We start from the raw sequence: 16,096 nt of genomic DNA on the forward strand, positions 1-16,096 counted from the left end.
AGTTAGTTGAACTAAAAGTTATAAGTTAGCCTTAAAAAGTAACTAAACCCGCTGGTTTTGGCTGACCTGCCACTAGGGGGGAAATTTAAAAAAAAATCCTTTAATTAAGGGCGGGGCTCTTCGAGCAGTTAGACACGCCCAGTTTACACTATCAAATCTCCAAATAATAAACTATGCTATGCTAACTAGCTACTTAATACTCACTAGTTTCAACAGACAACCACATAAATTCGTTTTTAAAAATGTCATCCATAAGTTGTTCCTATGATCCTCTAAGAGGGATTTACACACAAATGTTGAAGGTAAAACTTGAAAGTTTGTTTTTGTTTCCACTATCAAAAAGTCAATTTATCATCAGACTTGAAATACAGAAAAGTTGTGTGCATTGCATTGTGGGATTTGGAGTAGCTTCTGTAGAGGAATTCAACGATGTCGCAGAAGTGCTTTTACTCCAGTCTTAATGTGATTTCTTGTGTTTATTAACCAGACAAGGAAGACAGTAATTTAAATTTACTTTAATTAGTTTTTCTCCTGCCTTTTTTAAAATTGTGTTCACAATGAAATATGTTCTTATTTTGACCATATTTGGGTGTTTTGGTGGACCCTGAATTATCAAAATCCAAGCAAATTTATCTGTATAACACATTTCATATAAAAGGCAATTCAATGTGCTATACATGATTAAAAAGTGCAACAGAAAACTTTTAACAGTTTAAAAAATCAAGAACATTAAAATCAGCAGTAAAAACATTAAATCAAAAATCATATGATTAAAAATAGTCCCTCTCAATCATACGCAGTAGAGAAAAACAGTGCCTTTAACTTGGATTTAAAAATGTTCACATTGGATGCTTACTTCTGCAGGTTCTTCCACTTATTTGCAGCATAACAACTAAAATCAGTCACCATGTTTGCTGTGAACTCTGGGCTCCACTATCTGACCTGTGTACATAGATCTGAGAGACCAGAGGGGTATTTCATCAAACTCTGCTCAGGGTTTAATCCAGGTTTAACCTGAGAGTCTGGTTCCGTTAAGCCAGGTTTTAACTGGAACAGCTGTATCATCAAAGAGAAAACACCTTCGTTACCATAGTAACACAATCCGTGATGCAAACCTGCTCCTGACCAGGTTTAAGCAGCGCTCAACAAAGATCTACAAAAGGAAAAAAAAGCAAAAAAAATGTTTTTTTTCTTCTTTAATACAGTATTTTAAAAGGAAATTCAACTGAATATGGTAAATGTTTAAATATGATTTTAAATCGATACAAATGATGATAGAATCATGATCATATTACGTGTTTAATGTGTACCATATTTTAATGAGATGCTCACAGTCTCCATGTGTTTAAGCCATCAGTCATAATATGTATATATAAGGATACGTGCGTATCCATCATCTCCTTTTACCGCATGGTATAAATGTCCATTCGTTAATCAGAGATTGATAACGTTCTGAATATACAGAGAGGGAGGGGCTTCAGGGACAGTGACAGGGCAGAGCATTAAGACTCCCCAATGACTAAAATACACTATTGCTTTTTGGGATGCACACACAGTGCTGGTATGGTAGGCTCACCTGCACCTGAAGCGTCTGCAGTGTTGGATGTGACATCCAGCTGCTCACACAGCACAGCTGAGCTGCTCCCTCTGTTTATTTGAATTTAATGTTTAGTGCTGAGTTTAAAAAAAACACTCACGTCTCATAAATTACATATTATTTAATTGTGAGTTACTGCGTCGTCTTTAAACGCTGGCTGACAGGTGTTAATCATATGCTTCAGTTGTTTTCTATGATAAATTGACTAAATAACACCATTTTTAACCATGTACTAACTTCTTAAACTTGTTTGTCCTTTATTCTCACTGCTCAGTAACAGATGATGTCACATCCTGTTGGTCTCAGCATTGGTTTCTATTGGCTGCTTATTCATCGTAAAAGCTGCAGTGCATGCGCCTTCATGTCTCTAATCATTAAATCTGTGATTGATCTTGTGGGTCTTATGAAGACGAGCACTGTCAGCTGGCTTGGCTCAGCTGGGGAGCTCCAAGCTGAGAAGAGTTTGATGGAATGGTGAAAGCCAGCATGGTCACTAACGGCTCGGCTAAACCAGGTTTAAACCATAGACCTGGCTCTACTAAGAACACTTTGATGAAATGCCCCCCTCTATTCGTGAAAAAAACATAAATGTTACTTTGGCAGAGTTTTTTGGGGCCACCCTGGATTCAGCAATAGATGAGAACAACTTTTGAAGAAATACAAGTACAGTTATAAACATGTGGCTTTAGAGTTAAATTATGTTTCTGTTTAGGTGTTTGCTGTGATGATTCCTGATGAGCTGTGATAGGCCATGGCAAGGGTGTCTAAACCTCAGATCTAGCAGGTTTCAGACGTCTCCCTGTTCCTGATCGCAATGTGTATTTATAAATGTTATGGGATTTTTATTTTATTTTTATTTTTTTATATGGGGATATTATTTGAGAGAGGACAGTTTAAGGAACAGTGTGTGTTAATGTTCTGGTTTATTCCTCAATCCTTTTATCACAACAGTATTGGTCGTTTAAAACTTGCACTTAACGCTCTGTGTGGCAGTTTGCTCGCAGCCATGTGTAGATATTAATAACAATAAAGGGGAAAAGACATAACATCGGTAAAATGAATAGATAAAGCCTGCTAACACAGGCACATTTCTCGTTACAGGTCAGGGATGCAATTAATCACAATGATTAGGTTTTTCTTCCATATTATTGAATTTGAGCTAGCGGACTGAATGGAAAAATTAACTCATTGATTTAATCAGCAGCTAATTGAAAACATTATGAGTAAAGTACATAATGTTACTTTAATGGCTATTCATTTATCTTTAAGCCACACTTTATACTTGATTACAGAGGTCTGCTGAATCTGGCATTGGCTGGTGAAGGGCAGAGCACACCCTGAACTGGGTACCAGTCCACTCCAGGGACTGAGTGAGGAAACAATGACTTTTTGTGTCACGTAGATGTGTTAGCTACTCATTTTAGTTCAGGGGCCAAATATGGACCAGTTTGATCTCAAATGGACAACAGGTAAAATATGCAATTTCAACATTATTGTGCCCTTGTTTGATCTATGTGTTAATTATATATAAAGTATGTAAGGTTCCAACAATATCCAAGCAATAACTTACTGATATCAGTTCCTGCAGGATCTTTACTTAAATTCCCTAATTTTTTTTTTTACCTTTATTTATTTAAATTTGGGGAATTTTTTTGAATAATTTTAGAAAAATTGCAGGATTTTGGAAACATTGAGAGTAAAACTGCATAATATTTCCCAGAGTGCACCTGAGTCATAATCACTGAGTTGGAACACCTGAGAGGGACTGTGAGACGCTCAGTCATCCAAACTGACCTAAGAAGAAAGAGACTCCAAATTCATCCATGAATCAATATCATAGACATTTTGCAATGTGGAGGTGAAGGTGATCTTTTGATTTTTGACAAAGACGGGATTTATTAAAAGACTTTAAATCCAATAATTCAAGAGGAGGAGAAGAAGGAATGACTGTTTAAAACCTGAAGCCAACTGCTGTAAAACTCAGAAGTTCATTCATGGATTCAGTCCAAAGACGCCAATGGTCAGTGAAATGTTTATTTATTGTCATAGTCTTAGAAAAGCTGAATATGGATTTTTTGTTTAAGTTGTTTACCTAAATGGCAGATCGGAAATGAAACATTGCAGCTTTGATTTAACTGATTTGTTTTGAATGTTGTTGCACTAAGGCAACATTTAATTTAAAACGATAAAATACAAAATGATTATACAAAGTTAAACATGTTACAATTCAGTGAAATGTTAAAACTACTGAAAATGTGGAAAATGCATGCAATAAGATTTTTCTTTGTCATTTAAACAGACTGTTAAACAGTTCAGGTTGTAAACTTTAAGTGTGCCCTAGTTTGATCTACATATTAATGATAATATGTAAGGCACCAACAACATCACAACAATAAGTGACATATACAGTATCAGTCCATACGGGATCTTCACTTGAAATGTACATGATTTTTAGACCTATATTTATTCACATTTGGTGAAATTTTTAGAATCTTGTAGAAAAATTGCAGGATTTTGGAAAAATTGATAGTTCTTTCAACAAGAATTACTGCCATTGTGTGATTGAGGCATGAGAAAATTGTGTGCCTTGCAAAATTAATTAAATTATTAAATTTGTGTATTTGCAGGGGCTGAGACATGTCATGTGACATTGAAATATTATGTCAACATTTCTTTTAGTTAAAAAAAAGGTTTAATGCATAAAAAGATACCAAATATGTAGTAACTTGTAGTATATATGTGCTCACTTGGATTAAAAAAAAAAAAAAACTTACTAAATTACTAAATTACTACAGTAATTTATTCTGTTATTCAAAGTGTCAAAATATCATGTGGTGTGACTGTCACTGAAAAAAATTCTAAATCTATTTAAATTCCTTTCTTGTCCTATTTTAGTTGCATTATATAGGCCTGTATAAGTATTTCTATATTTATTTCCTTTATAATCATGCAAACCTTGCCTGATAATGTCTATTTTATGAAATATCATGCAGTGACATCCTTATACATCATTGACTCACAACTGAATTTTTTTTTTTGGTCATTTACACAACAATTTGTGTTTCTCTGTAATTTTTACTTTCTCTGGCTGAATTGGATCCTCTAAAGAGCTGCATTTTCCCCAGGCCTTGACTTTGAGATCTTTTTATATGTTTGAATTTCTTGTTTTTAATAAACATTAAATCCAATAACCTTTAGAACTTTCTTCCTCAAACACTCTTTCTGCAGTCATTGAAGACTTGAGCGAGAAGTCTCCCTCCTGACTGAGGGAGTTTCCAGCAGAGTAGAGGCGGAGCCACTTGGAGGGGTCTGCTCACTGAGGGAGTGTTTGTGGTCAGAAACACAACATGAAATCATTTGTCAGGGTGTGGAAACAGTTTGCACATGAGGTTTTGTTCCTCCTTTACTTAACAAATAATCACAGCTTCCCATTTTGGGTCCAGACAGACTAATATCACATTAGAGAAGGTAAGACTTCATTGTAATTAATATTATTTTTAAAAAAAATGGAATATAAGTGTCTTCATCTCCTTTCTTGACATCACTTTACATCCAGGTGTGTAGGATGAAGCTTCTTGAGTTGGATGACTCCATCAGTCGTTTCAGGCTCGCCCAGTCATGTTTGGGATTAGCAGGTTGTTTATGTGTGAGTTATTCAGTCTGGACACCCTTCTGGCTGAATAACAGGGGACTGTGGGCCGAGTGGAACAGGTCCAGAACTGATCAGGAGAGCCACAAAAAGGTTTCTTCTTTTGATGGTAAGCAAAGTTTCACGTTCACCTCTCGGATCTTTTAGAAACTGGTTCAAATCAATGTAAGGGAGAGCAGTTTGTTTATTGTGGGATTTAAAAAAAAATGTTTTGCATGATTGAATTTAAAAAAATGAATGTTAAGAACATAACTAGAATTAAAAAAGGATATGATGAAACAGTGGTTAGCTGAAGAGCCTCCAGCAGTGGTAAACATGTCCATGCCTGTCACTGTCTCTGAGAATTGCATTCTTTGTCTCAGCTGCAGGTAAAATTTTGCTTTTATACATAGTTTTGAAGGTTTATATTTCATGGACTCAGACCTACTTTTCCACATAAAGACAGTTACTAAATCAGCTTATTATCACCTAAAGAACGTATGACTAATGTCATAGCAGGACCTGGAAAAACATAGTCATGAATTCATTTTTAGTCGACTGGACTACTGTAACGCTGTCTTTCTGTAAAATCAATAAAAAATCTGCAGTTAATTGAGAACGCTGCTGCCCGAGTCCTCACAAATACAAACAAAGTGGATCACAAATCCTTAAACTGGCTTCCAGTCAGTCAGAGAATTGACTACATGGTACAGGACCAAAATACATCTCTGACCTTCTACGTCAATATACACCACCCAGACATCTCAGTTCGTCTGAGTCAAACCTGCGTTATATTCCAAGTACAAAAAGAAAATGTATCTGTACAATTACCGTACGGACAACCCCCTGTGTTATTGGTAGGGTTACCGAAGTCCAAGTACGTAGCGTAGCAATATTGCAACATTTTTTAGGGTTAAGGTTAGGTTTAGTCTTAGTCACTACTGACCTATCACGTGACCTAAACTGGCCAAATAGGGGCGCTGCGTATGGGTAGAATGTCTGTATATTGATACGGCAACAGTACGGATAGCCACTGCCGTACAAAAACCAAACTTGGAGAAGCAGCGTTCAGTTTTTATGTTCCTCATCTGTGGAACAAACTCACAGAAAACTGCTAGTCCGCCCAAACTCTCAGCTCTTATAAATCCAGGTTAAAGACATTCTTATTAAACACAGGCTTTTAATTAAACAGTCACACTGTTTGATCTGACATTATCCTGTTTTATTGATTGATGTTGTTTTACATGCTTTGATTTTTCCTCATTTTTAAGTGTAATTTTTATGGTGTGCTAACGCTACTGTGACGTTTGTTTTGTGTAAAGCACTTTGAATTGTCCTGCATGAACAGTGTTATACAAATAAACCTGTATACAGGCTGTTATCATGGCTTTTTGATTGTACAAACACTCTTTGAAATGAAGTGTGTATTGTCAGGTATGTAGGACTTCATGTCAACTTTGGTTTATTCTTGTATTTTAAGCTGATTTTTGTTGTGCTCTCAGCTCTGGAAGCGGAGCAAGTGTTTGGGGTCCTGTCTTTCCTGATGGCCTTGAGTACGGGCGCCCTGTGCCTCGTGTTCGCGCTTTCCTGGACGTCTGAGACGGTGCGTTCCTACTCCAACACTCGCTCTCTACTCATGGCTGGACAGGCTCTGTACCCAACCACTCTGCTGCTACTCACAATGGCCTCCACAGGTATGCGGCAAACAAGGCTGCACTTGATATTTCTGTCTGGCACTTGCACACCTGGAAAGTTTTCTCTTTTTCTTCATTAGTATTTAACTTTGATTTTCTTTCAGTAATGTGAGGCCTTCACATGAAGCAAGTTTTTTAGCACCCTCAGACTAACCGCTTAGCTTGGGTTGATCCTGTAAAACTGCATACCTCTTTAATCTAATACTTCTTTACATGGCCTCAGGAGGTGCATTTTCTTTTTTCAGTGGATGTTTTTCCCCTTTCTTGTAATTGCAGCTCATTAGTCTATAGACTCTCTTTTGAGGCCCAAAGCATACAATAATTGATCCTAACCTTTTGTTCAAGGCTGCTGATTTGACTAATTTTCCTTTTTCTTTTGCAGGTTTCTTTTTCCTCTTGTGTTGGTCATTTTTCACCTACCAGCACCATGAAGAAATCCGCCAGGACTTCACTGGCCTTGGTGCCTCCTACTGGCTCGGCGCTCTGGGTTATATTCTACTGATAGTCGTGGAGGTGATAGTCTTTATCGCAGAACAAATTCTCGTGCCGGACATTTTACCAGATTTAGAAAAGGCTGTGGAAACGTGGCGAACTGCCTCCCAGTTTAAGGCTGCGAAACAATCTTTCAGTGACAGTTATTTCAATGCTGCCCAAAGATCAGATGTGGCCCTCAGTAGATTAATGTCTGCATCTTGACTTGAGCTTGATCAGAGAAGTTAATACAAGCGTACACCAACACTACAATGTCACCCATTATTTGTTCATTTGTTTATTGTGAAATATAATTGCAATAAAAACTATAAACGACAATAAAAATCCTGAACATTCAATACTAATTATTACCTTTAGTTCAAAAAATACAAGTATTTTGTTTAGTTATAATAACCATGATAATCTAGTATCACTGGGAAACTGTTGTGTATATTAATCTATATTATTTATTTTTTTGTATGTGTCAACACGTTTTCCTCATCTGTTTGACATGCTGCGTGGAATGAACTTTTGTCAAACTGCGTGGAATACATTTCAAACTGACATATTTCAATGGGAAGTTATAGCCCTAATACTAAAAAATGAGGAAATCTTGTAGGAAAATAGATTATTTTTACATGACATTTTGATTTCCCCGTGCTGTTACTACAGTAGGCCTACCCAGAACTTTCTCTACATTGTGTTGTTCCAACAGACAGGTAACGCCCAAAGAGGGAGTTCTCTTACTCGCGTATATTGATTGCAGGGCCAGGACAAGTCCCCATATGGGGGCTTGTCCTGGCCCGCCTTCCAAAAGGCAAGGGAGGCAGTATATCTGGCCCTTTCTTCACTGCAAGACACTTTGTTACTTGATATCTTTGCATCCGTATCAGCATGAACCTTTTTTCGCATTTAGTTTTAATATTTGCGATTCTAATTTAATTCTTTAAGCTGGTTTTTCAAACAGATTTTAAGTAAACCATCATTATACGTTTCATTATCCCATTGCCACATAACTTTTGCTTCATTTGTCAGTAGACATAATAACATGGCTAATTAAAAAAATTATACCTGGCTAATGTGCATAATCAGCACAAATCCATTACTTCTGCTGAGCATGTGGTCCAACAACAACAGACTGCTGCTTAAGTCCTTATTTACTTTTCTCTTACACTCTCCCAAGAGGCTGTGAAGCAGTCGGTTGCTGGACTACTCGTGTTTATGTTCTCAACCTGCCAAAGTGGGGGAGAATTAAGAGGCTCTGGTTCTGTTAATTGGGCGTTAATCAGGTGTTGCGCTAATTAAAAGGCAGTTCCGCCCTGTTGGGCCCTGGTAATGAGTTTGTTATTAAACCCACAGAGGATTTTTGTCTCTTTTCAATTTACCAACAGGGTGGTTCTTAATTGCTGTGTAAATGAGGAGAATGTCCTTGAAGGTCGTATTGCATCAGCATGCGGTCCATGAGCAGAATAGTTCTTTTAGAGGAAAATCCCACACTAGGCCCAGACCTACAGCTCAAACCTTTCTTCTACTGTGGAGTGAACCAAGTTCTCGTGTTTCCAGGCAACACCATGAGTTCATTTCTTAGTGGTTACTTGGAACCTTTCTGTGAGGAGTTTGCCCGTTCTCCTTAGGCTTGCATGTTATTGTTTTGGGGACCCTTGCTTCCCGCTACAGTCAAAAAACGTGTTAACTGGAGTTTCTAATTTTGTAGAATAGTGTTGTAGTACGAGAGTGATCGTGGTCCAGATTTACGTTTTTAAAAATAATCCCGGACTTAGTAGTGGCTCTTAAATACATATAAGGATTTTTTTTTTTTTGTAAGAATTTAGTAGAACAAATGACTTAAGATCAGAGACATTTGCATGTTGTGCTTTGACAAAGTTGCGGACACTTTGTTTTTGTCTGTCAAATGTATTTAAGAGTAAACTAAGATTAAAGAAATAATGTTTAACTGTTCAACCTTGGTTTTTAAAATGAATTGTTATTGTATTGGTTTTGAGTCTGGTTTCAGGCAGTTCTTTTCTCGGATAATGTTGCTTTGTATAATCTGCACGAAGCAGAATGGGTTTGGTGCTAGGACCGGTGGTGCCTTCCATCCTGGATAGGTACCTGTATGTGGTACTGAACAGGTTGAAGCAGGTACAGAAGATGGACAAATGAAGTTGTGAAAGTAAGAGTCAGCAAGCAAACTCTATTTGTAAGTAAAGAAAGTTATTTCAGGATTGATTTCCTTTTTTTTTGTTGTTGATATTTTTGACTCACATGGATGCTGTAGTAGACTTTTTTGGATTTTGACCAATTCTAAATAACATTTTCACTCCTTGTGACTACAAAGGCTGCTCTTTGACCTTCCTCTAAAGCATCCAACCAAAGGTGGAGCATGCCTCCAGAGAACAACATACGGAATCAATATGGAGATGGGACGAGAGAGATAGTGAGACAGTTAGGCACAAAGGCAAAAATGACAGATGAATTGTAGGAGATGTTACACAGAGATATTCAGCTCTCCGTACAGACACACAGATGGTGGCTGCTGATTGTTGAAGGGCATTTGCTACAGAGACATCAATCAGATGATGGCACTTTGATTGAGCGTTTCCTGGCTGTGGCTGACAACGTGTACACCTCAACCACGGATACCACTGCATTTTATTTCAATTTCAAACCAATTATATATCCATATCCACCTGATTATCCTACATGTGCACTATTCTACCCACGCAGTATACAATCTATTCTATGTGTATTTTTGCCTTTGGTTGTGTTCATCAAGCCATAAAAATAAAGTTGATTCGTACCAAGTTTGGTGCTTTTTTTTTTTTAAATTTTTTTTTTTATCAGAGTATCAAAGTAATAACTTCATATTTGAAGGGGAAAGGTATCAAGAGAGCAGATCAAAGACCAGCTGAAAGCTGTTATTTCTGGTGTTACCTTTTGGTGGCACTAGTGCAACATCAATATCTTTCCCCATTGCAGCGACTGTCACTGATATCAGTCAGCTCTCATCTGATGTGTGATTGAAATCGCTAAAAATTCTGAGCATGTAGGCTTACTGTATGCATTAGCATATGTGTTTGTGCATGAGAGACAGATAGAGTTGGCTTTTTATTTGTGAGTTAGACAAAGTGAGATGAATATTCTCTCACAAAAGTGCACCAGCCAAGGCTGCTTAATAAGTCAAGTTTTATTTTGACTGCAATTGGGACCATGATGAATTATGGAATAAAGTCAGAACTCTGTGCTTTTTTGCAAGTTTCGTTTTCTGTGGTTTACATAATTCCCTCAGAACATTTGTAACTTCACTGTCAGGTTAATGCCATTGGGTTCAAAGTGAAGACAGCTAGAGTGCAAAGACGAAGACAATACAGCAATGGGGGAAACAGACAAAAGATCAGAGGCAAAGAGAACAAAGAGGGAGAGAGGATTTGACATGTCACCAAAGACTTCCACACTGTCCCACTACTTTGTGATTCACCTGGTGTCACATTTTTTATCAACTTTGCACGGTTCCCATTCTCTCACTTCACCAGTGATGGGTTCAATGGGGATAAACTACCCTAGACATGGGCATTGGCCGCCCTCAGACTAATTTGATGTGGCCCCTAAAGTAAACGCACAAAAACAATCAAAATGACAATAAATTATACAAAATGACAAAACTATTAGAAAAGAAAAGACACATAACTCAAAAAATAACAGTAATGTTATACATAATTAGCCCCCAAAACACACATGTGAACAAAAACACACAAATATCAAGAAGACAACAAAAACAAAACAAAACAAAACAAAAACACAAAACAAAGCCCATTGTTCTTTCCTGTATTATTGCTCGGATTGTTAATTTTTCTAATATCTGACCATTTCCAGCCATTGCTCTCTGTGTGACTAATGTGTAAACCAGACCACCCAACAGATTGCTTTTGTTTGTCAAATATAGAAACAAGAAGCAGACAGAGACAGCCTGTATCACAGATAAAGACTTCTTCATTATTCTGCATATTAATGTTGCAGTTGACGGTTTGGAAGCTTTTCTTCTATCTTTTGTTTTTTTTTGCATAAATATCGCTTTCCCAGGGACTAAAATTGATTTTGCGTCTTTGTGTGCTGACCTGTGAATGTGCTCTTTCTATCTCCCTGCTGCTACCCTTTTCATATGTGGAGTCATCGTGGATGTCTCAGTCCATACAATGAAGTCGTAGTCACATCCTCGCCACTCTATTCATCACCGGCCCACTGTATTCTCTCACTTCCCTTATCTCTGTAAGACCAAGGAAATTAAATTACAAACATAATCACTTGGCGCCAGTTACTTCAGCAGTGCGTTTCTGCTTTGCATATTGAGTGTGCTAGCATTAGGGACATGTTGTGTGCAGATACTTATAGTCCTATTTACGATAACGGGTTCTGCTCTACTTTGGAGTCACCCATCTATTCAAAATGACAATGAATGTCATTGGAAAGTGAAGCAAAATGGGGCAAAGGGGAGACAAACCTGCTGGCTACCTTTCTGGGGAAGGAAGTGTGTAAAGAGGGATTAATCTGAATTTAAAGTAGCAAAATTTAACTTAATTTGTGGTAGCAGGATTTGCTAAATGACGTCCGCTCGGATAAATCACTTCCTTTTACTTAACCTCTAATCCTTTTTTTATGTACACTATTGAACTGTTATATTCTGTAGTAAATGTGTGTACTGAAATGTATGTATATTAGGTGTGACGATATCTCGATACGGCGATGTATCACAATATTTTTTTCGCGCGATCGATTATCAGTATGCTCGCTCTAAGTATTGATTTTCTTCTTAATTTTTTCAAAACCTTTTCTGATTTTTCACTAAAATGTGCAGGTACGTCTTCACATAAATGTTGTCACTGTTTGTTGAAGGAACCAATATATTGTTTACTGGAATATTGCACTATAATGGTGTCACTGGTAAGAAAGACCCTGTTTTTTGTTTACAGAAAGCACTATAGGAGATACTTATTCATTTACATTGATATGTTGACACTTATTTACAGAAATGTTGCACTAAAATACTGTTACTGTTCATAGGACACTTTTTCAATTTATTGTCTTTCAGAGATATAAAATAAAAATTGTATTTTTTCACTTAATCTTTTTTTTCTTCTTTTGTTATATCATAGATTATCGTAGATTGATTTCTGACCAATATATCGATAATCGCAGTATCGTCATATCGTGAGATAATCGTTATCGTGACCTTTGTATCGCATATCGTATCGTATTGCGAGGTACCCAAAGGTTCTCACCCCTAATGTATATGCAAGGCAACTGGAGGCCCAGGGGCCACATGTGGCCAGCAGTCTGGCACCAAAAGCGCACAAGTTGACAGAAAAAAACAAAAAAAAAAACACCCACTCAAATATGAGCAAAAAATTATAAAATATGACCAAAAATTCACAAATGCAGAAGAATACACAAAAGGAAAAAAAAAAAAAAAAAAAATGCATTCTCCAAAAACAGATAAAATTACAAGAAAATATACAAAAATGTCATACACAAAAGGACCAAAAAGCAATGCACAAAACAACTAAAATACACAAAAATAATAGGAAAATTTTACCAAATGACAATAAAAACACATAAAAACCTTTTTTTTTTTTCTCTCTCGTGCTTTTGCTCCATTGGTCATTATTCTAAATGTTAAAATGAATGTTAATAATTTGGCCCTTGGATCAGACATTTTTGTGGCCCCCACTGAGATAGAAGTTGCCTAATTCTTTTATGTATGTGTTAATTATAAATGTACAACGTTAGTGTCAGTTTTGTTATAAATACACTTCTTGTTTGAATTTCTTTCCCATTTAATTTCAATAATATTTTCCTTTAGTTATCACTCGGTAATGAAATCAACCAATTGCCTGTTATTTACTCAAACATTAGAAACTTGTTCTATATAAGAAAGTAGCTGATGGTATGGCTAAGCTATATATAGGATACGTGGGCTAAAACTTAAATGAAAACCCTATCAAAAGATCATGTATACTAGTGAGCAGGTTCTTGGCAGAGGTAATGATAAGGAATTTCCCACTTTCCCCTAAGAAACTCCAAAATGGTGGAAAAAGAACAAATCTTTCACTACTCTCACACAATTCAATTCCATTGTGTTATTCATTTTCTAAATTGTGGTGGCAGTGGAGATTCAATTCTTTAAACTGACGTCCAGTGTTTACTCTGGACATTCTATTTAACCTGGCTCTGGTATGTGGTTAGCCTCTATCCTGGAAAAAGGCAAAGTTCATTTTCTTATTAAAAAGAGCAGACACTCAGGATATTATCAATAACAGTCAGTGTGTTTCCTATTAATACTGCCAGTCAGATTAGAGAATGATTGGTAAAGGTGCCCATTAGGGTTTGTACTTTCCCCAAAACGTATATATTATTATAAAATTCCATTTTAATAGATATCCTCTACGAGGTTTGGAAGCTCAGTTTTTTTTTTCGTTTTTTTTTTTTTCATTTTTTATTTAGTAAACAAAACAAAATTCATTTAAATGAAAAAACTTAAAGAGTTTTCATGTTTTCCCCTCCTTGTGGTTTTCTGCCACAGTCCCAAAACACTGGAGTCTCCACCTGATAAATGGGTTTGTGTAGCTCTATCATAGATCAGCATCCTGTGTTTGGATGTGCGTTGTGTCTGATGTGAGCTGGGATGTTACCTGACATCTGTCAGCTTTGTGCAACACACGTGTATCAAAATGAAAGAAGAAATTGTGACAGGAAGCATCTTTACAATTCTTTTAAAGGGGAATAGGAAATAATGACAAATGACATATTTAGATGGCTTGGTAATAAAGCATTAATGTTTAGTTGTTGAAACTTTTGGTAGTTGTTGAGAATGCAAATATGCCTTTATCTTCATTTCTTGTGTATTACATCATCGGTTGAAGTGAAAACTGTAAACAACAATAACAACATGGCCAGCAGCATGCATGTTTCAGCAAGTGCAAAGAAAAAATGATCTGTGTAATTAGACTTGCATGGCTTTATATTAGAAACAAACAAACCAGCTGCTAAGCTAAGCTAACGGGTCAGGCGTGCCATCTCGGTCTCATCGCTAAAACGAGCTCGGCACCGCAAAAACAGAAATGGAACACCACACGTACTGCCACCTGAGGAGGGCAAACCTGATCAGACAAAAAAGCAAAACACGTGATGATTCGAGAACCACATTATGAAACTTCACAGCAATATTTAGAGTCTAACCAATCTCAAAATTTTTTTTTATCGTTTTTGTGTTTGATTTTTTCATTAAAAAAAACAAAAAAAAAAACAAAAAAAAAAACATTTAAAATCATTCTCTCTCATTTTGTGCATTTTATGTGTAATTTTGTCTTTTTTGTTGTTGTTTTTGTGTTCCTAGTATTATTTCGTACATTTTTCTCTCATATCGTGTTTTCTAGGGGTGTCCTGATCCGATATTGTGGCCATACCAGCCATGCATTGCCCGATCCCGTTAGATCTCGGAAGCTAAGCAGGTCTGGGCCTGGTTAGTAGTTGGATGGGAGACCACTGAGAATTCCAGGTGCCACAGTGGGGTGGCAGTCACCCAGTGGTATCTGTCATTGTGCCCTTGGGCAAGGCACTTCACCTACATTGCCTAGTATGAATGTAGTGAGTGTTGGTGGTGGTCGGAGGGGCCGATGGCGCACTAAGGCAGCCTCGCTTCCGTCAGTCTGCCCCAGGGCAGCTGTGGCTACAATAGTAGTTTACCACCACTAAGTGTGGAGTGAAAGAATAATGCCTTAATTCTGTAAAGCGACTTTGAGTGTCTATGATAAAGCGCTATATAAAACTGATGCATTATTATTATTATTGGTATCGGATATTGGTCCGATATCAGCCAGAAAACTCCTTTAAGTTTTTGATGTTTTTGTCCCCGCTCTCAGTGGTTCCCACCATATACTGACAGTAAAACATAACTGAAGTGAACTTGAATTGCTGACTATTGTTCTCTGTTTGAGTAACATCACTTGGTCAAGTATTTTCTAACATTCCACACTACAAAATAGGTTATAAAAGTGTGTATGATTCGTGCTGATATTGTATCAATATCGGTATCGGCCAGCACGCAAGTCTGCAATATCAAAAAGTTGTATCGGGAGCCGCACAAACTTAGACCGAGGGTTGCATGTGGCCCCGGGTCGCCAGTTGCCCATGTCTACACTAGTGAATTGTAATACATGTATATAATATACACAAAAACATTTGTCAACAAAGCAAGGGAATGTTATGGAAAAAGGCTTTAGAATCCTAGGACGTCATGTATGTTCCAGTTCAACCTAAACAGCAGAATCGTATAGTTTATATGCAACTCACGAGAAACATATATATTAATATCAATGAAATGCGTACATTTTTTATTGCATATAACGTTTAACAAAGACACCAATGTACTTAGACAAGGGCTTTTGTTGGTGTGTTTCCATGTCCCTATAATTTAAGGTCACTGTGTTCTGCCTGGTTTTATTGGTTCGATCATTGATGACAAAGCAGAAAATAACTGATATCCAATCCAAGATAAAACAGAATAAGTGAATGTCCAGATAGATGCAGGATTACCATCAACCCAAATCTTTCTTTGTGGATAAAAGGAAACTTATGCAATGAAAAAGAAGGCTGCTGCTGGGAATCCAGCATTTACTGTATGTGAGAGCATCTGATTATTGTATCCTGAGG

General features: G+C 37.0%; 1 protein-coding gene and 1 pseudogene across 1 annotated transcript; both read left to right on the plus strand.

Moving 5' to 3' along the window:
- Positions 1 to 4,938: 4,938 nt before the first annotated feature.
- LOC114465219 (uncharacterized) lies at positions 4,939 to 8,152 on the plus strand. The gene is made up of 4 exons (XM_028450080.1): positions 4,939 to 5,065; positions 5,154 to 5,355; positions 6,728 to 6,919; positions 7,302 to 8,152. The coding sequence occupies exons 2-4, from the start codon at positions 5,163 to 5,165 to the stop codon at positions 7,613 to 7,615; spliced, it is 699 nt and encodes a 232-aa protein (XP_028305881.1). The 5' UTR covers positions 4,939 to 5,065; positions 5,154 to 5,162; the 3' UTR covers positions 7,616 to 8,152.
- Positions 8,153 to 14,836: 6,684 nt separating this feature from the next.
- Positions 14,837 to 14,954, plus strand: LOC114466303 (uncharacterized; annotated as a pseudogene).
- The last annotated feature ends 1,142 nt before the right edge of the window (positions 14,955 to 16,096 follow it).

This window comes from Gouania willdenowi, chromosome 6 (assembly GCF_900634775.1).
Source record: "Gouania willdenowi chromosome 6, fGouWil2.1, whole genome shotgun sequence".
NCBI classification, from domain to species: Eukaryota; Metazoa; Chordata; class Actinopteri; order Blenniiformes; family Gobiesocidae; genus Gouania; species Gouania willdenowi.